A 26628-nucleotide genomic window follows, 5' to 3' on the forward strand; every position below is an offset into this window, starting at 1 on the left:
AGCAAAGGCAACGTGTCAGTGAGAAATTTTTAATGGCTGGGGGGCTTTGTCTAGGGCTCACTCCTCAGCTGGGGTGAACGTTAGGGCTGAGAGAAAGAAAAAGCCAGGTTTCCCAGCAGAGCACTGGGAAAGCTTCCTTGGGCTGCCAAAGGATGGGAAAGCTGCAAAGATACCACACCTGGGAGACACTGTTCATCTGGGCAACGACAACTGCAATTAGCAAGTCGGATAAATACGTTCACACACACACACAAAAAAAAAAAAAAGTTTCCAAACATTGCTATCAACTAATGGAAGGTGAGTATTTTGCAAAGATTCTGTAGCAGAAATATAGGATTTGGAGGGAAATATTAAGTCATTGGGATCTTCATTCAACTTTTAGATTTCTTCAGCAGAAATAAATGACTACACATGTCAGGCTCTGGACAACCACAAAAAAAAAGGCTTTCCAGGAAAAAAACAATGTGAAAAACGAGCAAGGAAGAAATCTGGAATGGAAAAAATTATGAGGGGAAAAAAAGTGAAACCCACTTACACTGTAAGTATTTTTCTGCCTGAACAGTATGATAATGTTTGGAGTGATATTGCACTTTAATCCTTCCAAATGCTTTCAGTTTATTAATAAAGTACTTCAATTCTTTATTTTTCAACCTGGAGCTCAAGGTAATTACCTCTCATATATTGCAGGGAAAATTTACAGCTGGTCTTTAACACTGCGTCATTTTAAACTACTATATAATAAAAAAGTAGATACACATATATATATGAGGGTGTCACGCTTATTTTCTTGTGTTTCTGTCAAGAAATATGAATTCCCTCTCTATCTGCACTAGAACATTAGGTTTCAATTTACATACACTTCCTGAGCACTGTGGATACAATTTTCCAGCTACTTTGCTTATAACTTAGTATCATTGATGCTTTCTACTTTCAGAGATTTTTTTTTTTATTTTACAGCTATGTCAGCAAACAAACTACGCATTTGTACACCTTTATGGGCAGCACAGTTCTATCTATTAAAAATAGATATATTAATCATTACCCTGTAGTGAAGAATTTATAATGCTCTTAGGAATGTATTATCAGTAATTCTGTGTGCTAAATAGATTGCACCATCTCATTATTAAGGTTTCTAAAATAAAAAGCTTGGGTCCATATAGTTACTCCAGATGTTTCAATTATCCTCTCAAATTTTCCCTTTTCCCGTGGAAGAGAGACTTTTTACAACAAAACAACCACCACGCTTCATTTCCCTTCTCCCCATCTTAAAAATACCTGGAAATTTTACTTACCTGTCTTTTCTGCTAAAGTCACAGGTTTAGAAATGGATTCAATCCAAACATTATCCCCTCAGATCAAGCCAGACAGGTAAATTTTCATTAAAAAACCCCACAGGGTTTGCTGACAAATCAATACAATCTAATAAATGCAGCTGCAGCGGAGGTCTGTATCAGACCTTGTCTAGATTACAAGTCTCATTTTACTGCTTTATCCCTGGTTGCCAGAGGCAACACAGAGGCACGGAACTAAGAGGAAAAATAAATCTTTTATTTGCAAGCAAGACCAGATAAAGACTCACACCAAGTGAGCTTGAAGGGCGCATTTATTTGAAAAAGTTTAGCTGCCACCGTCTGTCTTTTTGCAATTGCAGCTAAACTGAGTGCGTGGGGAGGCAGCTGTTCCCTCCCCAAGTCAGCCCTCCCTGGATCCCCAGGGTGAAACCCTCACCCTGCTGTTGGGTGACCACATTGTGGGTGCTGCAAACCTGCTACGGTGAAGCACACGCTGCAGAGAAACCAAGCCCCGAGTTAAACCCCAACACGAGGATGCAGTCGATACATTTGGAGAGAGATGTTTTGCAGCAGGGAGAAGTTTGTGAAATCTCGCAGGCTGAAACCCCCCCTTACTTTTCTCAGTGCAGAAAACCACAATAGCTGTTTCAGGTGTACCACCAAGAAGTGTAGCTTAGAGAAAGCCTTTAAGCAAGTTTTCAAATGCCCTAAGTTCTGGAAGAGAGGATTTAAAAAGCTCCAGAAAAATCACTTTTTATTTTTCCCCTCAAAGACCCTCCCACAACATGCACGTGCTCACTACTCCTGCAAAGTAAGCTGTGCTGAAATAATGGGAATAAAAAAATAAATAAATCTGAAGACAGTCACATGCCATGCTGTAAAACATAGACACTTTCCAGGTAATTCCTTCTTTTTCCCAGCACAGATACTTTCCCCCTCCCCTCCCCTGTTTGAGAAACTGAGGCGAGTTTCTCCATCCATACCCAGAGGAGCAATTCCAGTTGCCCCAGCACGACTGAAGGTAGAAGCTGTCCCAGACGCAACGGCCGGGGCTCCTCTCTCGAACTGGCAGTGCCAGCAGTGACCTTCACCTCCACCTTGTCGGGAGCTGGTCATCCCCAGCGCGGGTGGGTGATGGAGGCCCTTCCTGCGCGGGCTCCCGCTGCGCTCGGGGCAGAACGGTACCCATCTGACAGAGACAAATGAGATGGTGCCTCTGCCAGCAGCCTGGTCACAGGGACAGCCTCCAGGATTTTGGGGCGGTAGCCCTGCCACTAGCATGGCTTGCTCTGCTCTGGGTGGTACCTTCCAGAAGAAGGGTGGTGAAAAGCAGCTAAGGAGGCTCAAGCCATCACAGGCGACTTCACATCTCAACAGAAAGCCACAGCTCTGCAGCGTAGCGAGGCACAAAGGAATTCTCCTGCTAATCAAAAAATATTACTAGTTACCAGTAATTCCCTACTCTTGGTGGCGGGGGGGGAGAAGTTTAGATGAATACCCATTTAATTACAGACAAATTTTGTTTTCCTTTCATGTCTCCAAGCCGAACATGGCCAGCATGCCTTTAAAAAGCCACCTTCAAATTAACACTAGTTCATCAAACAGAAACATAAGCTTGGAACAGGAGTTAACCGATCCTGAGCAAATTCAAAATAATTGACCCCATTTTGCTGGGTGAAAAAATCAGGTTTTCTTCCTCACATTACAGCATTTTTTAAGTGCAGCACCCTCTCCTAGCCCACTGATGCTTTGTGTTATAGTGTTAAACCACGCTTTTACAGGCTCTACAAATGCATAGCCACTGTTTCTTGGATAATATGATGTTAATTTGAGAAAAAAAGCATTACCCAAACTGATTTGGCACACAAACACCTACCTACTTCTTGGCACTGTTTTACAAAATGCAAATCTGTGTGAGCTGCAGCATCTCATACCTGGAGCATCCCTCCCCATGCTTTTTTTAATTTTTTTTCTCTAGAAAGAGGGGAAATATTGACAGAAGCAAAGAGATCACTCTGATCCTACATAGAGAACAAATTGCAGGAAAAATATGAAATAACATCGTAAAATGACTCTTCTAGAGATGGCTTTTTTCAAAACAGATCGAAAAGAAAGCCCACTTAGAGGGAGGAAGTGAGGCAGGGAGAGTACAGAGAGCAGACCAGGCAGACCGAGTAGGCAGCACTGCTACGGTCTAGACCACAACGTGCCAGCGAGGCAGCAGCTACGGGAAAATCCAGCAGCCAGGCCCCCCCGGCCAGGGCACGGCACGCGTCCCACGCTACGCTTGGAGCGTGAGCAACCAGGCACCACTGCAAGTGAGTCACGCGTGTCTACGGAGTTGATGCACATAAGGCCTGAAAGCAGGTGTCCCTGCTGCCGCTGCCACCCAGGACTGGGTCCCCGGCTTGGCTCGCAGTAACGGGGCCAAGCTGCCAGGTGACCCCGTCCGTGATAACGGAGCTGGGCAGTTGCTATGGAGTGTCTGGAGCTGCTCCATGAAAGCTCAGTCCTAGAAAGTGCCAGATGAAGCAGAAGTAATTAGCAGACCTGCACGAATAGGGGTTCCTAGTCAGGGAGGAGAGAAATACAACAGTAAAGACCAGCTTGACCCAAGAGTATTGCAGATGTACGGCTGAGCTCTACAAATCATACCAGTATGAATTCTCTCCCCTCGTGCAGCGGCCGAGCCGCTGCAGCCCCTGGCAGCAGGCATGAGACAGCACTTGGCCAGAGAAGAGCTAACACTGCCTTTATCCAGCGACAACCATCACTCCAACAACCTACACAACTATTGCCTCGCTGCCAAACAGGTAGAAGCAGAAACCTGGCGCCAAGGAAAGAAATGTCAGACGCATCAGGTTTTTGTCTCTGACTAAGCAGGGGAGAGGGACGCACGGCATTTCCAGCTGTCAGCATGGCTTTACAAAGCAGCCTTCCAAAGAAGAGCAAGCATCACAAGAGATGCCGGACAGGCTGAAGTCCCAGAAAGACGTGCAGCAGGGACGTAAGCAAAAAGCTTTGCAGTGCCACAGCAGAGGGAGGAGCCCGTTTCCCCCTTGTTGCAGCGAGAGCAACTCTGACCACGTGAAATTTCACCTGTCCCACCTCTCACTGTGCTTAAAGAGAAGGGAACAAAATCAACTTTGGCCTGGATGTGGGCTCACCTCGTCACTGCTGCTCCTTACTTTCACAGCTATACATTATCATCTTCCTATTTTGACTTTGCTGGACAGCCCAGCAACATGGGTGCTCACACGTTGTGGTTTCTATGGTTTTGCATACAAACAGAAAGCCGGGCCTAATTCTGAGTCAGGACTTGACGCCTCCTCCGGCTCTCCACTGCAGCAGGCTGGAAATTATGTAACAGCTTCACTTCTGGTTTTAAGACATCAAAGCTCTCATCGGATTAAATGAGGAAATACCGTCCACTCACCACCCCGCACCTACCAGCTCTGCCGGTGCAGACAGTGGACATCAGGCTGCAGAGGCATCAACTCTGGGCATCTGATTTTCTGCATTTGCAGCCCATGGGAGCTGCAAGAGGTTACAGAGCTCGGGAAGGGATTGGGTCTCTCTGCCTCGAAAGGAGACAGTTTGGAGTTAATATGCATAAACCAGGCAGTTCTGCTAAAGTGGTTAGCTGTGAAATAGCTAGCATTTCCATTTTCCCCCATGAGTTTCAATATTAGCAAGCCCCCAGAGAGTGAAAAGAAACGGTTCATCCTTTCCAAAGGTTTTGTTTCAGGCTGTTCGCAGAACCAGGAAGATAATGCATCAATTTATCAACACTCAGTAGTTCTGCATTTCAAAAATTTTCTCCACAACCACAAGGGTCAGGCAGCATGAAAGGAGATTATCTGAAAAATCTTACAGCCAATACACCCTGTTCCTCCAAACCTTTCCACAGCCACAGGACTTCTCCCTGTCGCAGTTCAGCTGACCACTAAGGAACCAACCCAGCAGTAGGAGCGGGTGGTCCCGCAGGGTTACTGAGCAGAGCAGTGGGTACAAAGTGGCCCTTTCCAGCAGCAGAAAACTATTGGATCAGTTCACAGGCAAAGTCAGTACTAGAAAACCTGGAGCATGAAGCTTTAAGGCAGATCTGCAGCAAATATGAGTTCCAACTATCTGGCATTTACACTCAGACTCCGATCCAAGGAGATGGCTTGTATCTACAACAAGGTTGCTAAAGCAGCAGATTTATAAACACAAATCTCCAGAATGAAACATCTGAGTTCCCACCAAAACCCTTCCAGGAATTACATTTCTCTTTCAAATACAAAACAGACTCAGTAACTCTGGTATGATGACAGCTTGGTAGCAGAGAGACACTGCCTAAACCCCATCCATTCCCTAAACATCCCTTTAGCAACGTCAGGAGCTAAAAACTGGTAATTTGTTGGTGAAAAGGACTTGTGAGTAATCAAGTCAAGTTGATCACAAAGGTAGATTTGTCTCGCTACAAAAGCTCTGCTCCATTTTAGTCTTAAATATTCAGCGGTTAGAAAAATTGTGCCTCTGCGTGTGTATAAAATATACATATTGTAAGAGCCAGAACTCTTAAAACAATGGAAAATGTGATTTTAAAAATTATCTTAGTGCCTCCTGTTACAAGAGCTGTGGCATAAGAAATGGAAAACATGTAAGTCAATTTATCACATCTAAATATTACGTGATCCAGTTAGTTGCTCTAATTGCTGCTAAGATATTCCAAACTGCCTGGTTACACATGAGAGCAGATACTTCAGGGTCCATTTCAAACTAAGAGAACAGTAAACTTGTTTTTTGGGATAGCTTTTCAGTGGGCTTTAACAGATGGAGGAGGAAGTCGCTGCCAAAAGATGCACTTTCACTCCACTCCCCATCCTGGTGACCCGCTCCCATCACCTCCCCCATGTCAGAGGTGATGAGCACAAGAAGTAGTTGAAAACTTTATTTTTTCTTTCAAGGTTATTTTTCAGTGAAATCAGCAGCCTGATTCATCTCTGCTCGTTTTGGTGGCAGCAGTATTGCTGTAAATCAGCTGGCATCAGCAGCGAAACTGAACCCACAGAGAAATGAAATAATGTTGTCAGCCCTTCTTTGGCACATGAATAGTCTTTCCCCACTCCATGGCCTGAGGATTTGTCAGTAAAGACATTCAGGAGGGAGTGGTAACTTCTATCACTGCCACGCGCTGTCAGTCTAGAATCAGAAATAAGTCTGCATCTTAGCTCACAGCAGGCAAAAAAGCTCATTTCCTACAACAGCCTTTATCTCACGGTTTGTCTCATGGCTTGCCAGCACCAGGAGTTTTACTTCAGGCTAAGTCTGATGGATGCCAAGTTACTCTTTTTAACATTGAGCAAAAAAAAACCATCCCAGAAATTAAATTTGAGTCCCAGCGGCTTCAGTGGGAGAACAGCAGCTGCAGGCAAACCAGTACGTATACGCTGAGGTATTTGCACACCCGTGAACAGACAGACTGACAGAAAACCAAACTCAGCCAAGCCCTTGCACTGCGTTCCCCCGAGGCAAAGGCCATGGCAGTGGTGCAGCACACTGCGACTGAGGCCCGTGGCTGAAGCAGTACAGCCCTGCCTTTTGGGTGAAAGAGCATGAGTTTTGCTCCTGCTTTTACACAAAACTGTGATGGTGATCAGATCCTTCTCTCAGGACAAGACCCGATGCCTTCAGCTTGCTAAGAGGAACGCAACACAGCTACCCAGCCTCCAGCAGCAAGCAGGCTGTGTCCAGGCAGGGTCAGTCGTCCGCTCCACTAAGTGATGGAAGGAGTGTCGGGGGACCGTGGCAGGCTTGAGGTTTACAGTCTGGAGGAAGAGCACAACACATCCAAACCCCAGCACTGGGAGCCACCCAGTCCCCAGCAGTGGTCAGCTCCTCTTGCGTGCAGACACCACGCAGCCGTGCCTTACTCAGCGCTGGAACCCCCCCAGGCCTCTTTCAGCACACCCTGAATTTTCAAGTCCACATAACAGTCGTAGGTCAGCACCTCGCATCCCTTGGGACCGTGCTCAGCTCCACGCTCTGTTCAGACTTACGGGCGCACGAAGTTGCCTCCAGACATCTGCTTATTCCAGCCTCGCACATCACGCCTAACACTGCAGCACCTGGGTACCTCAAAACCCTTCGAATTTCAATTCGCCATATATATTTAGTTGCAAACTTTCATTTGCCTGTTTTTAAATTAGCAGGAGCAGTAGCAGGTTTCCGCTTAAGCCAGGCACTTCATGCTATGAGCTCAGGGCCTTTCCGCTGGGCTGCCACCAGACCCTGCTCACCATCTAGGAAATGTCCCACCTTGCAGCCAGCAGCCGCCTCTTTCCAGGCAATGACTTGTGCAGATACAGTCTGAAGAAGTGAGACATAACTACCCCTGGGGCTGGAGGTTGCTTCGCACTTGACAGCACAGCATGGGGGATTTTTTGAAGTCACGTAATCTAATACTGATAGGAAACAACACTAGTCTTCTCTTTCCCCTTTCTAAGCTGTTAGCACAGGACGCAGAAGCGTCCGCCGCTTCAGCAAGCACTGAAATTTTCTCTCTGTCTCGCTCAAAGGGAAGAAAACCCTCTTGTTTTCAGCAGACGCCTCCTTTTTTTTAATCAACATTACACCGAACAACTTACAACGCTGAAAGCCATCAGCGCTCTCTCGAAAAATCATCCAACACACTTTCATGTGGTTACATTTGAACCTCCGTCTATCTGGACAGTATCAGTAAAAGGCAATAACACTTATTCACGTTTGTGATTGATCAGGTCTTCCCTCATCTTTCATCTTTTGCTTTTTCACAGGTTTACATTTATATTTGTGGGACTAAAAGGCAAACAGTCGCCAGGTTGATTTCCTGCTGATAGGGACTTCCTTCTCTGCCCGCCCCCAAAAACAGAAGCCTTTATCTTTTCTCTTCCCCTTTGCCGGCCCCTTTTGCAGAAAACCTACTCCTGAATTCTCTATACTAGAGAAATAGGGTGAAAACTACTATGAAAGGTATCACATCTTCTTTTAAAAGTTCAAGTGAATTCCTTCCTGACCTTGGCAGGCTACTAGCAGCCTTTTTTAACCACAGAGGAAGAATATCCTTGATTTAGCACATACACCCATAAATACGTTGCTCCCAAGACCCACATTAAAGAAGTCCAGTACCTCCATCATCTTCTGCAGCAAAATAAAAGTGAAACTTGTAGGCTACGTGCATGTAAAAAGGGGTCCTAACTTCTTTATAGGCTAAAAAGCTAAAGCGAGCAAACCTCAAAAGAAAGCAAGCAAATCATGTAATACCTGAAAGTAATCTGTGATGAAGGATCCAAGTTCGCTCTTCAGCAGCCGCCTGCAGACAGAAGGAATGCAGCCATGAAGTAACAGCCACTGCTGGGCTTTTCTTACGGGTGTATTCACACTTTACTACCAGTCATACCAAAGATATGTGAGTATATGTGAACGTGTCATTTTGGCCACAGTTAGTTTTCTTTAACATTTAGGTATATAGTCCATGAAAGCCCACAAAGGCTATTCTCAAATTACGAAGGAAGGAAACAGTTTCACTGAAATCTTCTATTTATAAGTCACACACCTAGAACAAGCAAAAATAATTTACCCCCTGAATGCACAGAAAGTTGGGGAGACCATTTAAGGTTATTTAGTTTGAAATTCATCATTTTATTCTGCTTTTTGTTTAAACAAAGATGCCTTTCATTTCACTGAAAATAGCATATCTCCCTAACGCTGTACTTCCTTTTCTCTTGGAAGTAGAAGGTGGGAGGATAAGGAGAGGAGTAATGAAGTAAACACACAAGCAGAAACTGTGGCTTCAGCTTCCCCGTGACTACTGCATTTAAAATTAAAAAACCACACCATCCTATTTTTCAAGAAAGAAATTCTATAAATTTAACAAGAAAGTGTTTTAAACACACGCTGACAGAAGCCACTCTAAACGAGTACTTCTGATAAAAACTGTTGGTTTTTAAAGCAGGCTGTGATAAAAATTTGAAATTCTAATACATATTTATATTTTAAAACTCCAATATAAAATTCAGCATTGTTTTACATTAGAAGCAGCATTAAAAAAAACAACTCACAAAGTTCAGAGCATTTGCACTTTCAGCTTTCAGTGAATGTGAGCATAAATTCTTCTAGCAGTAAATTCTGCCTAAAATTTAAAAGGTGCCCAACGCTTTTCACTGAAAAACACTGTATTTTTCTGCTGTTCTAAGTTTTGCTTTTCACCAATGTGAAGTATAATCAAGAGTGCTCAAAAATGGCATTTGAACCAGGGGCCATCCAGTTCTCAGGCTGGGTTCTTACTAACACACTACACCACTTTTTCCTAATCTTTGCTGAAAGTCGATTTTGGCCGTAACCTTCCCCCCTCCCCATTTTGTAACACTTCTACATGTACTCGCATGCCAACACGCCTTTACTCTTTCTCTCTCAGCGTGGTGATATTCACCTTGCCAATCTCAAAGCACATTTCTATTCTGAGATGGATAAACCAGGTAAGTCTTTGGGGGCCTCTTTGCCAGAAGCTTTTCCACTGGCTTCGGCAGAATCCAGGGCCCTTTCCCTGACCGACAAGCCCAAGGCAGGACCTTGCCTGGTGCAGGTAAGACCAGTACCGGAGGCTTGTACCCTAGAGACAACCCAAGGGAGGGGTCTCCTCCTAATCACGGCCACCTCCTGCTTCCTGAAATCCCATCTCCTGTTGGCATTTCTAACATTTCCTCTTGCTGTGAGAACTGACTTTCTGAGCAGTAAAAAAAAAAAAAAAAAGTGTCCAGTAAGATGATATCAAATCACAGCGAGATAAAAACCTGGTGGCAGCAATCCAGAGCAAAATTATACCACCTGCTTGTCTCCTGGTCCTGTCGTTACTGTCCTACTTTAAAACTCTCCTGTGTTTCCCACTGTCAAATAACTAAGTGCTGTGCAGAATCTCTAAGTTTCTTAAAGCACTGTATTTGCTAACTGCCACCAAGGAGCTGATCGGAGAACGACAAACAAGGAAAAGGCGCCAGCTCAACCTAATGGCACACATGGGGTGGCCGTCTGACAGGTCTGGCTTTTTGCCCAGAGTCAAGCTAGAGATTCCCCTCCGGCACACAGAGCTAACAGGGTGTTGGGAGCTGCCCCGAGAGCCAGAGGTGCGAGGCTGCGGGTGTGCACACAAACACACACACAGAGGCACATCCTTCGCTCCTCAGATGGACATTAATGAGCTACTCGAATGTTAAAGCGGCCTATTTAGAGAATGACATTTGGAGATGTAACCAATGCTCAGGGCACCTGCAGGGACATTAATCATGTATTTCAAGGTGAGTGCTTCCAAGTGCTGCCTGGGAGTGCCTGTCCGTGGAAGAGAGCATGTGTCCCCCCCCCACCAGCTCTGCTCTCAGAGCATACACAGTTCACAGCGAATTTCCTGTCCTTCATCCGGCTCTTCACACTCTCAATCCACTTCAGTAACCGACGCGAAGAGAGCATGGTCCAGCCGCTGGCTCTTTGCCTGGCGAAGAAGCGCCTGCTTGCACCGGGGAGGGAAAGCAGGCTGCGGCCACCGCCGCGGGCAACAGCCTGGCAGTCAAGTCACAAAACCCAAAGCCAGGCCCCAAGTCTGCCAACAGGCTGCCAGTTAGGGTATTCCCAGAGTCTTACAACATTTGTTTTTCTTTTCACGTACAGAAATATTCATCCCATGGAGGATTAAGACTGCTCCAAGTACTTAAACCTAACTCTGGACTTCTGACCTGAGCACACTAAAATACCATTAAAGCATGAGACACTGCCCTCACTCAGCTCTCAAGAAGAATTGTATTAAACTTTCACCTTTGGGAACAGACCAAGTAGGACAGAGTCTAGTGCCCTGCAAGCTGCATTTATTTTGAAAGTAGGGAAAGGGGTAGTTTAGACTGCTGCTTTGCACATGCTTAGCCCAAATTGCCATTTGAATCTTGGTGCTCAGGAAAAATGCAGTAGGGATGTGGGGGGGGAGCATATAAAGAAGTGAGGACCTATATGACAGCATTCATGATGAAGGAATATGGATGTAGTGGGAAAGAGAGGGAGGAGGAACTACATCCGTGAGCTCTGACAATACTCCTCTTCGCAGCACTTGGAACCAAGGCAAGAATAAGTTGTTCTTCAGCTAATCTACAGTGCTATCTATTGCTAACCAAACTTTCCAAATAATCAGAATGAAACCACAGATAATAATGAAACCTGCTTAAAAAAAAAAAAAAAAAGATACTTTAAATAATCACTAGTATCAGTGTTAGAAAACGTTTGTTAGGCTTTTAGCTTTTTTATCTTTACAGTTTGCATTTTCAGGATCTGCTCTATGATGTGAAGATTAAGCTTTTAAATGAAATGTCGTGTTTTGCTTTCATTTTAAACGCTCCATGGTTCTGAGAAGCTTGGGTTTAGGAAACATATGTCACTAGCATCACAAATGCCCTGATAAAAATATGTAAAAAAAAAAAAAAAACCAGCCAGAAGAGGTAAACTCCCTAGGAGGGAACAAAATCCTTGTAATCCAAGTCAATACACATCCTGTCCTTGTCAAAGCTACACATCCTCACAAGTCAGAGAAACATTATGCATGCGCCCCATGCCATTCACTCCACCTAACAGCAAAAAAGTTAGCCTGAAACCCCAAAGCTGTGCTTAAATTTGCTTTGATCCCTGATCCTCCCACCAGTATCCTCTAACTGTGGTTCTGTAGGGGAACAAAACCAAGCAAGCAGCAACAAAAATCCCTCTTCATGCGTTTCAGCAACCTACCTGATATTTTCATTGAGGGTGTAAAGTTCATTGTTCTGCAAGCCTCCCCCTTTGAACACATTTATCACTGCTGTTTGAACACTGCCAAAAAAGAAATGAGACAGTACAACATCCATAAATAACAGCCACGGGTATGATTTAACACAGAGTGCAGTGTGAGCTAGCCTCCAAAAGCTGAGTGGTTATCATGGGGTGGAGAGGTTAATTGCACTTAAATACTTCCACTCTTTCTCCCCTGGAAACCATCACTCTTATTTACCTACATCTCTCATGGGAGACGGGGCAGAACTGACCTCAAGCTGCGCCTAGAGCAAGCGAGGGAAAGTCGTTACAGGGACACTGTTCACAAAGAACACGGTCACACCAGAGATATCTTTAACATGACTGTTTAGGGGATCTCTGCTGTGTGCTGCAGGCTGGTTGATGTGAGGAGACACTGATTTTTGGCAATACCTGCCAAGCACATGACATTATGGGGCAGTGCTAGCAGGAACCACCCGATCTGCAGCACCTGGCAGGGCCCTGTCTGTGCTGAAGAGATTCTGCAGCCAGCAGCACCTCAGGCAGACCCAACCTTAAGCCCTGTTAATGCTCAGAAGATCCTCCAACAGCATCTTACAACTCCTACTTCTCTCACCAGCACAGTGGAAGTCATGAAGCGACAGCATGCAAGATGGTTTAGCAGATCTAAATGCTCGCCATGGCTAACAAGAGGAGGTGTCAGGCATTCCCTTCTGTGGGCCAGTTATGGCACTTGCACACTTCACGGACCCCAGCTCACTATCCTGGCACAGAAATGTGATGTTTTTGCCGGGCTGCTTTTGTGCAACATCAGTAAGCTGAGCTCAGCAAGTGAGAGGGGTCTGCAGAGCACAGAGCTGGTGCAAGGTGGCACACGGGCAGGGGGGAACACCCACTTTTGATAGCTGCAGACCATTAGATCAGATCAGGACAGCTCACTCTTCCCCTTACACATTGTTTTTCCAGTTGCCACTGTTGCACAACATCACTGCAGACAGGATTTGACTGTCAATAGGAAATGCTGGTAGAAGCCACAAGCTTAGCAGTTCTCAGAGGAACTTGACTGTGGTAAAAGCTTCATAATACACAAATAAATGCTGCTGTGCATTGAGAAACTGGCCTTTATTACAGTACTAGGAATGTGTTTTCCTAAATGGTACTTAAAAGATGCAATTCCGTTTTACTTCAAGACAGTACCTCTGAACAACACTGGCCAACACCAAGGCTGAACACTACTAAGTCTAATTTTTTCATCTCCATGGACGCTTCCAAAGCTGGCAAAGCTTGGGCATGCCAAAAATTCATGCTTGCTTATAAAGAGACGAGCTTAGCCATAAACGGTCTGAAGCACAGAGATCAGCCATGCATGGCCTGTGTGGCGGGGCTGCGGCAGGGCTCAGCCCGGTGGGTGCTGCTCACCTGTTCCAGGCAGAGTTGGAGCTGAGCTGTAGAGCCTGCCGGGCTGCCTGGAACCGCGGCAGGTCACTGAGGACCGGCGAGCTCATGAAGCGAGGCCGGGGCCTTCTGAATGAACCCATCTTGTGGAACTGGAGAGCTACGGTGAACCCTCCAGTCATAGGGTCAGGTGGAGTGGAGCAGGGCTCTCAGGAAGTCTCTTCTCTTGAAGGTCTAAGCGTCGATCTCAGCGATGTCAACAAGTCTTCATGCCCAAGGACTCAGCCTGCAGCAAAAGCAAAGAGTCAGCCTTGGACTAGCAGTTCCCTGTAGCATCAGGTTGTGACACGGACATGCACTGCAAGACAATGAAGGAATTGAAGCAGTCCTGCAAAGAAAAGAGAAAGGAAAAGAGCAAGACAGAGAAGGGAGGGGTGAAAATATCCTATCCTGTTAACGGGAAATTTGGGGAAATCTTCTGCAGTTCTTCAACAGCTTTCCCATCTTGCCCCTTAAATAATGACCCAACACAGACACCCAGAAATACTAGCATGGACTCTCTTTCCATTTCAGCTAGAGGGGCAAGAACAGAGGTGCCTAAACTCTTCTGCCAGAGGCACGTTACAAATATACCTTTAAATACAGTAAGCAATTCAGTATAAAATAGTAGAAACTGGAGAAAGAGAAAACTATTTCACCAGAAAGGAACAAAACACGAACAATGGAAGAAAAGATGAAGACAAACACAATGCTTTTTTTTTTGAGAAGTGTTGTGCAAGGGAATAAACCCGCTCATTATCAGTTCATTACAAAAATGATACAATAGGGAGCTTCTGCAAAAGAGGTCTGACAAACAGATATTTTGAGAGTAAGCAGGACTTCTATGTTTGTTTTGTTTTCTACAGAATAAGAAGTAATTGCTAGGCCGAACACAAAATATCCATACTTTCCACTCTGATCATCATCTCCATATAGATGAGTATGTAGCTCCAAGTAAGCCACAGAAATAGAAGTTAGCTTGGGTAAAAACCACAAAAAAAACTTTGGCAAAGGTTCTGTACTTCAAAATCTTCCCACTTCAGATGAATACAAGGAGTAGATGTAGCTGGCAGTTTAAAGAATGGAAGTGTGGGAGGAAGGAGAGAAGAGTTAAAAAAAACCAAACACAAAAGTGTAACTGAACAGCACACAAAAGATGGAAAGCAAAATCTTCTCTTTTGCACTGCGTCTTCAGCATGAGGTGAAAAGAGAGATGATCAGCCAAATAAATGTGTATCTGCACAGCGCTTCTAATGTGAATAGTGCTCAGCTTCAGGAAACTCTTTTCACTCCCCAAACCATAATTAACCAGTTTACATGCAAGAGAACAGCTTTCTTCCCACCCCGCCAGCCCCGTTTCACGCTGAGCTGACTTTGCTACCCCGCCTCTGCATGGCCTTGTCAGATTGGGATCAACTGCCCTGAAGCCCTCGCCAGCCCCTGCTGGGCCACGGACACCGTGTGCCTGGCCACCGAGGAAGTTAGAGGAGAAAACATAGAGGAAAAACCTCCGTTTTTAGGCACCGAAACGTGCAGTACTATCATTCTTGGTGCTATTCAAGAAATCAATACCGTCGTTATTCCCCCACAAGCTAAACGCGGTTTGCACAGATCTTTGTGGAGCTGGAACATGGCTACAAGCGCAACTTCTTTCTGTCTTTAGACAACTCCTGGCTGTCTTTAGAGATGACAAAGTCCAGACAGTCTTTCATGGCATGAGCTTGGCCTTCACTGTTGTTGCTGGAAAGGGCAGCAATCTGTTGATTCTGTGGCTGCTCTGTTCCAATTTAAAAAAAAAAAAAAAAAAAAATTCATAACTTTCAGAAATTAAGAATAAACGTAAACTAATACAACCAAACCAGCAAGATCTTCTGTGTGCATTTTGAAATAACAGTTCATTTGACATCGCCCACACATTTTCAATCTGTCAGCAATTTCTCTATTGGCAATTGTAACCACCTCAGAAATCATTAGAGGAAAAAAGCTACAGCACCTCGGAGAGCCGAGGGCAGGCGTTTCTCACAACGTACCAAAAGGTGTCCGGGAGGCGAGGCGTAAGTATAACAGATATTTTGGTTGCAAAACAAGTGCTTGTGCCAGTGTTTGTCGTCTCCAGGTTCCAACGCTGATAGCGTGAGGAGCGGAATGAGAGCTCACTTCTCCCAGAAGTGCAGTAAAATTTCTAGCTTAATTTTTACACAGGGAAAACAGCGTACATTTTTCAGAGCAATGTAAGTGTTACTTTAGATCAGCTGTAGGCATTTAACAGGGCTAGAAAGAAGTGGTCAAGATGCCTGTGATAGCCCACAAGCCTCCTCCTATCACTATTCCAGGTGCTGTAAGTGCAGATGAGTATCTTTTACCGGGCAATGAAATAATTTTATAAAGCTGCATTTATATTAAATTGTGTGACATTATATTGCAAGGAGAAAGCTTAAATTCAGAAATGTAAATTGGGAGAACAACCTCTGTGCCTATAGATTTAGATGTATGTATATAAATATGTGTACATATAAATATAAACATATATTTAAAGTTTGTGTAGGAAATTCCTTGGCCCATTCCGTACAAGCGGTAAAACGCCGCTGTCAGGAAGGTCCCTCCTCAGCCTGGGCTCTGGATTTATGAGCCTGATCCCACAGCAGCAGAACCATGGCATTACACAGGGCCCCATGACAAATTTCCTGAACACTTCTTACCAAGGGAATGTGCTTGTTTCTGCTCACGGAAACATACATGTTGTTTTCCTTAATCTCTGATAAAGTCACCCGGACAGATAATAACAAGCTCTTGTCTGCAAAGAGCAGATAAGACACCTCTGTTCCCCCTTCCCCCCCCAACCCCAGCCTGCAATCCTGTGTTACTGTCAAGCAACCTTACTTCAGGCTCTCATCAGGAATTTAAGACCTTCAGCTTTAGGACCAGATTCAGAGTCTTACTTTAATTTCTTCAGGATTCAAAGATATAAATCTCTCCTATCTTATTTAAACTGGTGACTGTTAACTAGCAGGCACAGCAAACTGTTACTCTGAAGGCAGGCTAGCCACCAAATGGTCTCCAAACAGAGCTGATCCTCACATTATCAGACCTGGAAATGCCAAAGTCTGCGAGAAGGACCATCCTCTCCCCATGCCCACAGCCTATTTAAACTCTTTGCAGAGTTTCATAAAACACAAAGTAGCAGAGCGTTTACTAGAAAACAGACTTTTGGCACAAGTAGTTTGCAGATCCTGTGCCCGTGGAGGTACAGCAAAGCACCCAAACCCAACCAAACATTTCCATCAGCCCAGATTTTCCTTTCACAGCAACTAGTTCCCACTGGAAGTTTTCCCCAGAGCAAGGCAGCCTTGTAAATACTGTTTCATTTTCACAGGAAAGCGGCATTAGCAGTTTGTTGGCAGTGGCCACTGTGTGCATTCTGCAGTGTGTAATTTTTTGGCTTTTTACTGAAACTGCCCTTGTGGCAAGAAAGGCATTAACATAGTTATAGGTTAGTAAGAAGCTCTCATGGTATTCAGGCTATTTTAGCTATTGGGAATGAAGAGTATTTAGCGAAATGCTGAGTACAGCAAGGAACAATTTTCCTCTTCAGTTTGCCATGAGAACTCTCATAGAATTACGCAGAAATATTCAGAAACAGATACTGTCCTCCCAGAGGCCTTCAGTCCAAACTCCCCCACACCTACAGTCTCCTTTTCCTAAGATTAAAGTGTTTTAGAAGACTACAAAATAAAACCTACTTCTAATAATCATAGTCCTGTTATTTATCAAACGCAGAACTAGAAGCTTTACAGAGAAGCAATTATTTTTCCCCTTTTATGCAGAGTTCAGCATGCTCCAACCACCAAGCAACATTCTCACTGTTAATTACAAAAGGCACGAAGACCTGGAGACTGAAGTGCAGCAAGTGCATAAGAGATACAGCCACACCAATATAATCTCTCGCTGCCACATGCTCCAGCTGCTGGGGCAACGCTTTACGTGGCATCGGGGCATTTCAAACTGCCTGACAGCCGATAGATCCTAAAACGTTCCCCCCTCTCCTCATCTTGTTTAATGACCCTGCACATTTTTTTGGGAAGAAGCTTGCCGTAATCAGAGAGATAGGTATTGCTTTTCCTTCCCTTTCAGCTGTCCTACCCCCTGATCTTTTTTTTCTCCTCTTATCCTTGATTATCACGTCAAAACCCAGCTATCAAAACCCTCTAAATCTCTAACAAGGGAGATATCTCATCTCTGTAAAACCCAGGTCTTCAAGTGAGCAAACACTTCAAAGCTGGAAGTCAATGTTCCCAACTAGGGGAGCAAAGCAGGACGATGAGTCAATCTGACAACAATGTAATTTCATCCACTTGTAATTCATCACATCTGAGTAAACACTTTTAGGATTAATCTGAATCTTTAAAGAGAAGAATCAAGCATGGAGACAAATCCTTTTCCAACACACACAGATACAGGCATTTATAAAAACATTACAGTCATCAAGCTAGGAATTTTTTATCGTTTGTTTTCTGTTAGCTATGAAAACCAACAGAGAAATCATTATAAAATGATTTCATGAAAAGACCTTTCCCTCCCCACAGACCATAATACATCTGACTGTCTGGAGGAAAAGCAAGATCAGGCAATATACCTAGGTATCTCTCTCTACTAAAGAAAGAATAACCCAAAGAAAAAGTTGGCAGCAATTCTTCCAAATTATGAATCTCCATGAATTTTGGGCCAAAAAGCCCATGGTAACTGAGATTTAACAAAAGAACAGACCATTTTCAATTCCTCTGATGCCTTCTCTGCAAGACTCAGAGCAACAGCTTCTAAGGGAAGTGATGGGGCAGCAAACACTACAACCATTTATGCTTCTTAGAGGAAAACTTTCACCAACACTGCTTCACACCAAATTCACACCAAAAAGCCACAAGTCAAAAAGTAACTTTAAACCAGATGGCATGGGAGGGAAAGGAAGAGTGGAGACGTCACAGGACCCTCGATTCATCCAAACAAGCATTTCCCAGGTCTCCTGAAACAGAGCAACAGAGAATGAGGGGTTATCCAGATACAAGTGATGCTTTGCCATTTAAGCATTTTTTTAGTGGTAAAAAAACAGCCCCTTCATGAAGAAAGATATCCACTTCCCATTTTCCCCTCCTTTATATGCTTTGAGCAATTGTGACATTGATAATCTATGACCATAAGATACACAACTGCAACTTGCACCAGAATTTTTTGTAATGATTTTGGGTGTGGAAGAAGTATAATCTTAAAAAAAATCCCTCACTGTACTAGGCCTACAGACCCATAATGAGCGGTTTCATCCTACCTCAGACACAAAAAATAGGCAGAGAACCATCTAGATTCTTGTCAGCTGATTCTCCTTTCAGCCCAGTAAATCCTTAACAAAGCATGTGATTGGCAAAAGCCTTGATTCAAGTTCAACTGAAAAGCTCTGAAGACACTATTTCTGACAAAAATCCCTCATTTATTGCTACACAGCCATACTGAGAAGTGGAAAAGCAGCGTGCAACCTGTAACTTCAACTTTTAGGTTATCATGGCACATGCACATGCATGAACTCAGTTTATATTCCAGGAAAACACTGACAGCATTTGCCACTGTTAAATTTACAACACATCCAGCTCCTCTTACAGCCCCCAATCGCTCAGTTTCTTAAAAATAAACAAGGTCTGCTTTTCAGAAGGAGAGAAGATTATCAAATCGAGATTTAGTGAATAACTAACAAAGGTCGTTTGTGGTTAACATTGATCAGAAGCTGTGTCTTAGATGTATGTCAGAAGTTATTGAAAGCAAGAGTGTCAAAAATTGTGGAGGCAGTCTGGGGCCCAATCTTGGTCCTTCCTACACCCTCATCCTTTCACGCCTTCACACCTTTGGAAATTTGACTCATGAAAATTTTAGTGCTGAATCCACAGCCTATCAGAAACAATAGGAATCTAAATATTGGTCTTAATATGGCTTGAGTCAAGCCCTGAAACAGCAAGGAAAATATAAGAGAAAGCTCTTATGGGCAGCCCCTCACATAACAAAGAGTATAGCCTCGGGGGTGCTCATGCTAGCACCAGGAGCACAGCCCGTGCTAAGAGACATTCGCAGTTCAGGAAGGTAAATGGAAGAGCGCAAGGCCAGCCTTCGGGTCTTGTCATTAGGACATCATTAATGACAGTCTTGTCATTAGGACTGATTCAAGTTGCAGACTTTAAAAGACAGCTTCTTCCACCCATCTATGAATGCCACTTGTTTCTGAAATCCCACCGACAAAGCCAGCTCAGAAATTCTGCAGAGGGAAACTCTAGAGAAGCTACACTCAGGACCACAGGCACGCGTGGGACCCCGGCAGGAAGGAGGACAGTGCTCCACCAGCACCTCATTCGGCCGTGCCCCAGGCACCGTCCCACGGGGAACACAAGGCAACGATGCCTCAAGCTCTCTGTGGGGGTTCCACACCAGCCAAAGCGAGTTACCTGCAGGCCCACTGCACACCTCCTGCCAGCCCCCCGCTGGCCCCAGCGTGTCTGTGTGTGGTCAGTGGGGTTGCCAGCCTGCCCGCCCCACACCTCGGGCTCGCCCGCCCCACACCTCTCTCTGGCTCCATCACCCCACCCTGCACCACGGGAAAGCCCTGAGGTATCCCAGGCAGGCTCAGCCCTGGGTGGATGGGCCACTCAGTCCTGCAAAACGCTCCTTTCATCAGGAGCTCTTGGAGGATTACTAATAAGAGTAAAAACAATTATCGTTTTGGAACGGAGGAAATGAAGTTGCAAAGCCAGTGAAGTGACTTACCCGGGTCTTCCACCTCCCAGGCCTTCACCAAACAAAAACATCCCTCTAAGCTCCTTTAATAACAATTTTCAAATTATTCCATGGAGTTGGGAGAGGAAAGGATTCATCTGATCTACCTCTCCTTTCCAAAGCTGACTCAATACCAAAAGGTGTCAATTTTTTATTATTATTCTTTTGCTGGGCACCACGAAGGCAGCAACTTGGTGCCCCATAGTCTGGAGGTGTTCTACTGGTCTCACCTACCCTTAATTAAACTTTTAAGTTTAAGATTTTAACTATAGAGATGAAGTATGTAAAGGAATTAACATCAACAGAACATGGGAAAACAGCCCCCTCAATACAAAGCGTTGACACTCTGGTATGCACCCAGATATCCAACAATTTTACTGCTACGCTCTGACGACCCAAAACAAGATCTCCCTTTCCCTATCTTCCTAGCACACACGCACCTCCACAAATCAGACTCCAGCATCCCTGCCTTCCTCCCCCATCTTCTGCATACCCCCTCTTCAGACTGGACCCACACGATGCCTTTATTCATAATACATCTGAAAACAAGTTCACAAACAGATCTAACTTGGCTTTGATAGCAGAGCCACGTAACATTTGAAAAGAAACTCAGTGGTTTCCACTTAGTTATGCTTTGAGTTCCTGAGGTTAAAGCAAACCTGAAACTCAAAGTGAAACTCTGCTTAGAGTGAGAGGATATATGAGAAGAGGAGGGGGAAAAACCTTTGCCTATATCCCATCACAGTCTGAGAGACTTCTCTGTAATTCAGAGACCACTGCAACCCCTTTGGAGTTGATGGCCTCTTAGAAGTAAGACTGCTACTGCACATCTATATACATGATAGTACAATTCCTCATAAAAAAAGTAAGAAATCAGTAATGGCACAGAGTGAGCCAGTTCAATGTGAAGTAAAGATATCGGGTTATAGCAAAGAACATATAGAAAAATAAATATTTTGTAATATAGGAGTAGCATCTAAGACAACGAAGTTATCTGCCACAGGTCTTCTGCGTTATTTAAAAAACATAACCTAATTCTTTTGACTTCATTCATTCAAAAATGGAGAAAATTGTTACAGCTATGAAGCGGCGCCACATATTTGCAGAACACTCTGAAATGCTTGGGTGGAGGATAGAGGAGAACACCTCATTAGATTCACTTAGCTGTTCTGTATGAAGCTAGAGACAAATTTGAATTAGGTGCACTAGCAACTGATTTAATCTGGTTGAAACAAATTGTATTCCCTGTATAAGCAACTACCACACCAAAAACCTAGCTGTGAAAGGCAAGAAGCAAAAACGTAGCGGAGTTTCAGAATCATAAAACTGATGGACTGGGTTGGACTGAAAAAATACACTTACCTCTTTGGTTAAATAAGAACCCCATCTGGTAGAAAGGAAGAAGGGATAAGAGGGAGATAAATCATCATTTTCTGATTAACTGAAAGCTGTAAGGTTTTTTCAGGCGTTCCATAAAGTTGTATCCATGACAGCTGCAGTAACCACCCTTGCAAAATGAACTCAGTGCAGTGCTGTCCTCATCCACAGCAGCCAGCACAGATTTTTCAAGCAGCAGGCTTACCTGCATCCCTCTTTTGAGTTTTACCCACCCAGACACAGCTCGCTTCAGACAGCAGAGTTAAAATCACCATTGCTTTGTCTCCAGTTCTATAGCAAGGCTTTACTCAAGCTGTTACACTCTAAAACCCACCACTGATTTGATAGCAAAGTTAAAAAAATTATTTAAAAAATGCAATTAAAATATTATTTTAAAAAATTTAATAGCTCTAAGGAGCTCAGTCCCCCAGTTCAGTGGCCCACACCTACCAGTCTTAAACTCTGTTGATTAACAGAGTGACTTTTAATCTATACAGCTATATGAGAACAAGCTATAGCATGAAGACAAGAAAAAACAGATGACGTGCACATAAATAGTTATTTCCTTCCACTGTTGGGAACAGCATTTAATACATGCACTAGTAAGCGCATCCCTACTGGAACAAAACAGGCCAGGAATATATCACTTGAATGATAGAAGTATGAGCAAGCCATCAAAATTTTTGCTGTAGAAAAACGTGTTTTCAAACCCAGAAACTAACTTAGCAGCTTCAACCTGTTTCCAATAACTTCCAAGCAGCATCTGCTGCAAAATTCAGGAAATACGTGTATTAGCTTATTCAAAACAAACTACAAAGTACATTGCACAGTCTGTAGAGATCACAGCATTTGCTTAGCATACAGAGAAACCGTTGGCTTGTATTTAAAAGGAATATAAGCCATAGATGCTCAACAAGTAAACTGCTCATATTCAGTAGTTACATGAGCAGCAGAACTAAAACATCCCCGCTCTCCCACATCACGCTCCCTTCTGAATTTCACACATGCAGGGGGGGATAACCCCAACCAAGAGCTCTTCCTTCAGCATGGGCTCTAAAAACATTTTCACAAAGCTCAGAGAAACTTCACGCTCTTCGACCTTTCCTTCCTTGGTCAAATGCGGTGAAATTCACACACTAAGTCATAAAGTTCCAAGGGGGGAACAGTCAAGGGAGAGCCACAGGGATGCTTTCCTAAAGATGCCAGGCACAACAAGCATGGAAGGGGGGGAGAACTCAGTTTCAGAAGAAAAAAAAAAAAAAAAATCCTATCAGTCTAAATGTAATGACCTGTTTAATTTTCTAGGAATGTTAATCAGAAAGCATGCAGGATACGCTTCATCAAAATCAAACGTCAGCAACTGCAATTATTTGAGGAACTATCTCTGATGCAACCAGAATGACCACCATCGTGTTTTCTTGCACTTCATACTTATTCCTTTTTGTTTGTTTTTCACTTTCACATTCCTGTTGATGTTGTTATCAAAAACAGAAGTACACCCCACATTTTTAACCCCGGGGCTACAAAACATGGCAGTTAAATAGCCTGCTTATACATCACAGCCCACCCTCAGCCAGCTCCAGTATAACCCAGTTTTTGCTAAAATCCTCAGCACAATCTCCCATCCTCTGAGTTGCACTTAGCCCCATCTCGTGTAGTAGGAACGGGTTGTTATGCCCTACTGAATAAGCACTGGAACCCAGCACATACTTAATGCATATTTATGCTTGAATTCACATTAGCAGAAACAATGAGTACAAAAGGCATAATGGGGAAAAAAACCCACAAATACTACAGACTTGAAAAGTCACATATGAAAACTGAACTCTTTGAAAATGACTCACAAAAAGGATACAATTCTAGTACTTATTTGCCTGCTACTTCTAAGCCCTTGATGATGCATTGAAGTCCCATTCCTCCAGGCTTTCGATAAGAATAGAAGCTTATTTCTCAAATAAAAGGTTAAATACCTCACTTATTCTGTGTCTTTTGTTGCTGGAAATTTAAGGAATTGAAATTCTTCCAAAAGGGACTGAGGAGTCAGTAAACACTACCTGTGTTCCAGATGAACTTTGAAAGCGAACGTTGGAAGTCTTATCAGAGTCTCAGCTGACATCAGACAGCCCATAAACACGCTGCATAAAACTAATTACAAAGAATTTTATCTTGAAAGCTGAAGACAAATGCAAAACTGTCACCTTAACTCTGCTGTAAAACTGCCAAAAGGAAATATTACTATTAAATTGACATAGCAAAAAAGACTCCTCTATGGGCTTGAGTGTGCTTGAACTTCCCTGCCCACCCTTGGCACTGCCAACTGGCAGGCACCATCCCCGCAACGCGCCCTCCCTGACTCGGCAGCTATCTCAAGCAGAGATTCAGGACACCCCCATAAGAGACAACCACAGAATAACCCGCCTCTGGAACAGTTTCTTCCCAGTTTCACCAAAAACCAGCTGTCTTTTGACCCAAGTCCAAGAATTTTCCGCCCTCTGACATGTTACAGAAGTCCAAGGTACTAAAATCTTAGCAAGGACGCCATACGCTGCCTATGGCCAACGTGTGTTGGCCACGCCACTGTATATCAAGAGCGTGCATTGTATTAGATTACTGCGAAGTTTTAATTTACTTGGGATGTGAAGTCTGCTTTTTCTTCTGTTTTGGAACACAAGAGATTCATATTTTTTTAGTTCAGTACTTTGGTAGCACTTTGAAGTTTGTGGCTCTCTTACATATGACAGCTAAAAGAAAAGGTGCAAACCTTCTGCAGGAATCTCCCAGCACTCTGCACCCTATGTGAAAGGTCAATCACAATGGTGTCTCTTGGCTGTAAAAGATATAAATAGCTTTAAAAGTGCTTTTACATCACAATTCTCCACTTACCTACAAAGAAACACCATTAGATTGGGGTTGCTACCACAGATTACGTTCTCAAACCTTCACACGGCTGTAAAATAGCTGGCATACCTTACTGCACATATTTTCAGCTATAGGTCATTTTTTGTTGCCAAAATGCTAACAAAGTTCTTCCCAGGGGTCAGAGGACAGGATTTCACCCCTAGCGATGTGGTTTCCGAGTTTCAGGAAAGTCAGTTTATCAGGAGAGCGCAGCGTCTTGTCTCGGCTGCTCTGTCGATACCATTAGGGACTAGCGCAGAGTTTGGACGGTGGCATCTGATTTTTAGAAAAGAACTACGTAGCCTACACATCAGCTCCTGTGCCCTGCACGTGCTGCCTCACCGAGAGGCAAGATCTACGGGTATATACATTAAACACACACGCACATACAGCGGCATATGTGAGATGCAAACAGCTCTTGCACACTGATCCAGGTACCGGTGAGCCCCGCGTAACCGAAACCTTCCACACCACAGAACTGCAGCATCGCTTATAAATACGCTCAGCACTTGTTGCTGACAAACAAAAAAAAATCCCTCCAGTTGAGACAGCCCACTTACATGAACAAATCATCATATGACTGGAAAAGGCAGAAAAAAAATAGCTGTGCTTTGGACTATTCTTTTCAGCACAGCCAGCCAGGAACGGTGTTAACTGGGGTCACTGCTGGCACAACGCGTGGCGGGTGTCCCGCGGGGAAGGAGGTGGCAGGGGATGGCTTTTGCAGTTGAAGGAACTTCAAAATAGATGATGTCCACGAAAATGGAAAGCACCGTGAATTCTCCCAGGGCAGCGAGGCAACGGGGCAACGCGGGTGGCATCACCACGGGGGAGAGGCCCGCGGGAGGAGAGGAAGGGATGGAGCTACACTTCACTGCTTCAAACAGGCAGCCTGCTCCTCACAGCTCTCATCTCCTCGTGCTGCGGCTCCGCGCTAATTCAATTTATTTAGAGAAAAAGGGGAGAAAAATCCCTCTCCCTTCACCCCCGGTTTCAGAATTATTGTGTCTCCTGGGGGGAACGGTTAGACCGAGGCATTCGGTTTGGAAATGACTCACTCGGCAGCGCTATGGAGCCGGAGGGTCTATTTTTAATATTTTTAAGAGGAGAACTTACCCAGGTTTTACGCCTGCGCTTCGCTCCGGCGGCGCCGCCGGGCGCGGGGAGCCGGCTCAGCCCGCCCGCTCCCTCCCTCCCTCCCTCCCGCCGGCCGCCCCCGGTGAGCGGCCCCGGGAAGCGCCGCCCTGGGGCTGCCCGCCCCGCTGCCCCCGCGGCCCCGCAGCCCGCTCCGCGCCGGGCGGAGGCCAGCGCCGGCCCCTCGCCCGCGGTCCCCGCACTCACCCCCCAGCGGGCGGCTGCCAGGGGCGCGCCGGGCCCCGCCGCCCCGCTCCGCGCCGCTGCGCCGCGCTGCCTCCTCGCCGCGATCTGGCGAAATTTGCCACCAGCCCGCCAGGATTTGTACACTTCCTGGCTGCCGGCCAGCCTTTATTTTTACAATCTGCCTCTTGCTGGCTCCTCCCAGCACAGACAAAAGGCGGCCGGGCCGGGCCGGGCCGGGCCGGGCCGGGCGGAGCGGGGGGCTGCCTCCCCCCGGCCTCCCAGCCCGCCCCGACCCGGCAGAGTCAGGAAGTTTAAATTCTTCTGACCTTTAGGCACAAAAAGGGGAAGGGAGAGGATGGAGGGGCTGCGGGGGCCCTGCCCGCGGCGGAGCGGCCGGCCCAGGCCACGGCGCCCCCGCTGATCTCGGCGGCCGCGGCCCCTCGCAGGCCCGGCCCGGGATTTGCTTCGTCCCCAGCGAGGCGCGGGGGAAGGGGCCGGGGCCGGGTTTGGTTTGAGCTCTCCTGGGCCGCTCGCTCGGCTGCCAGCGGGCAGGGAACCGCCGGGGGGGACACCTGGACTCGGCGCTGGTGAGGCCGCCCCTCGATGAGTGGGTTCAGTTTTGGGCCCCTCACTCCAAAAAGGCCATTGAATGACTCGAGCGTGTCCAGAGAAGGGCAACGGAGCTGGTGCAGGGTCTGGA

General features: G+C 45.3%; 1 protein-coding gene across 3 annotated transcripts in view; it reads right to left on the reverse strand.

Annotated features, from left to right (window-relative positions):
• Positions 1-26003, reverse strand: part of PRR5L (proline rich 5 like) — a 42513-nt gene extending 16510 nt beyond the window's left edge. The window contains exons 1-4 of one of the 3 annotated variants that reach the window (XM_074852538.1): positions 25950-26003; positions 13515-13776; positions 12075-12155; positions 8580-8628 (exon numbers count right to left, since the gene is read on the reverse strand). In XM_074852538.1, coding sequence (XP_074708639.1) covers positions 8580-8628; positions 12075-12155; positions 13515-13672 — 288 coding nt within the window. In that variant the 5' untranslated portion in view covers positions 13673-13776; positions 25950-26003. Of the gene's footprint in view, positions 1-8579; positions 8629-12074; positions 12156-13514; positions 13777-15101; positions 15706-25949 lie in introns of those variants that run through there. The other 2 variants (XM_074852536.1, XM_074852537.1) reach the window with 2 other exon arrangements.
• Between the last annotated feature and the right edge of the window lie 625 nt (positions 26004-26628).

This window comes from Strix uralensis, chromosome 29 (genome assembly GCF_047716275.1).
Source record: "Strix uralensis isolate ZFMK-TIS-50842 chromosome 29, bStrUra1, whole genome shotgun sequence".
NCBI classification, from domain to species: Eukaryota; Metazoa; Chordata; class Aves; order Strigiformes; family Strigidae; genus Strix; species Strix uralensis.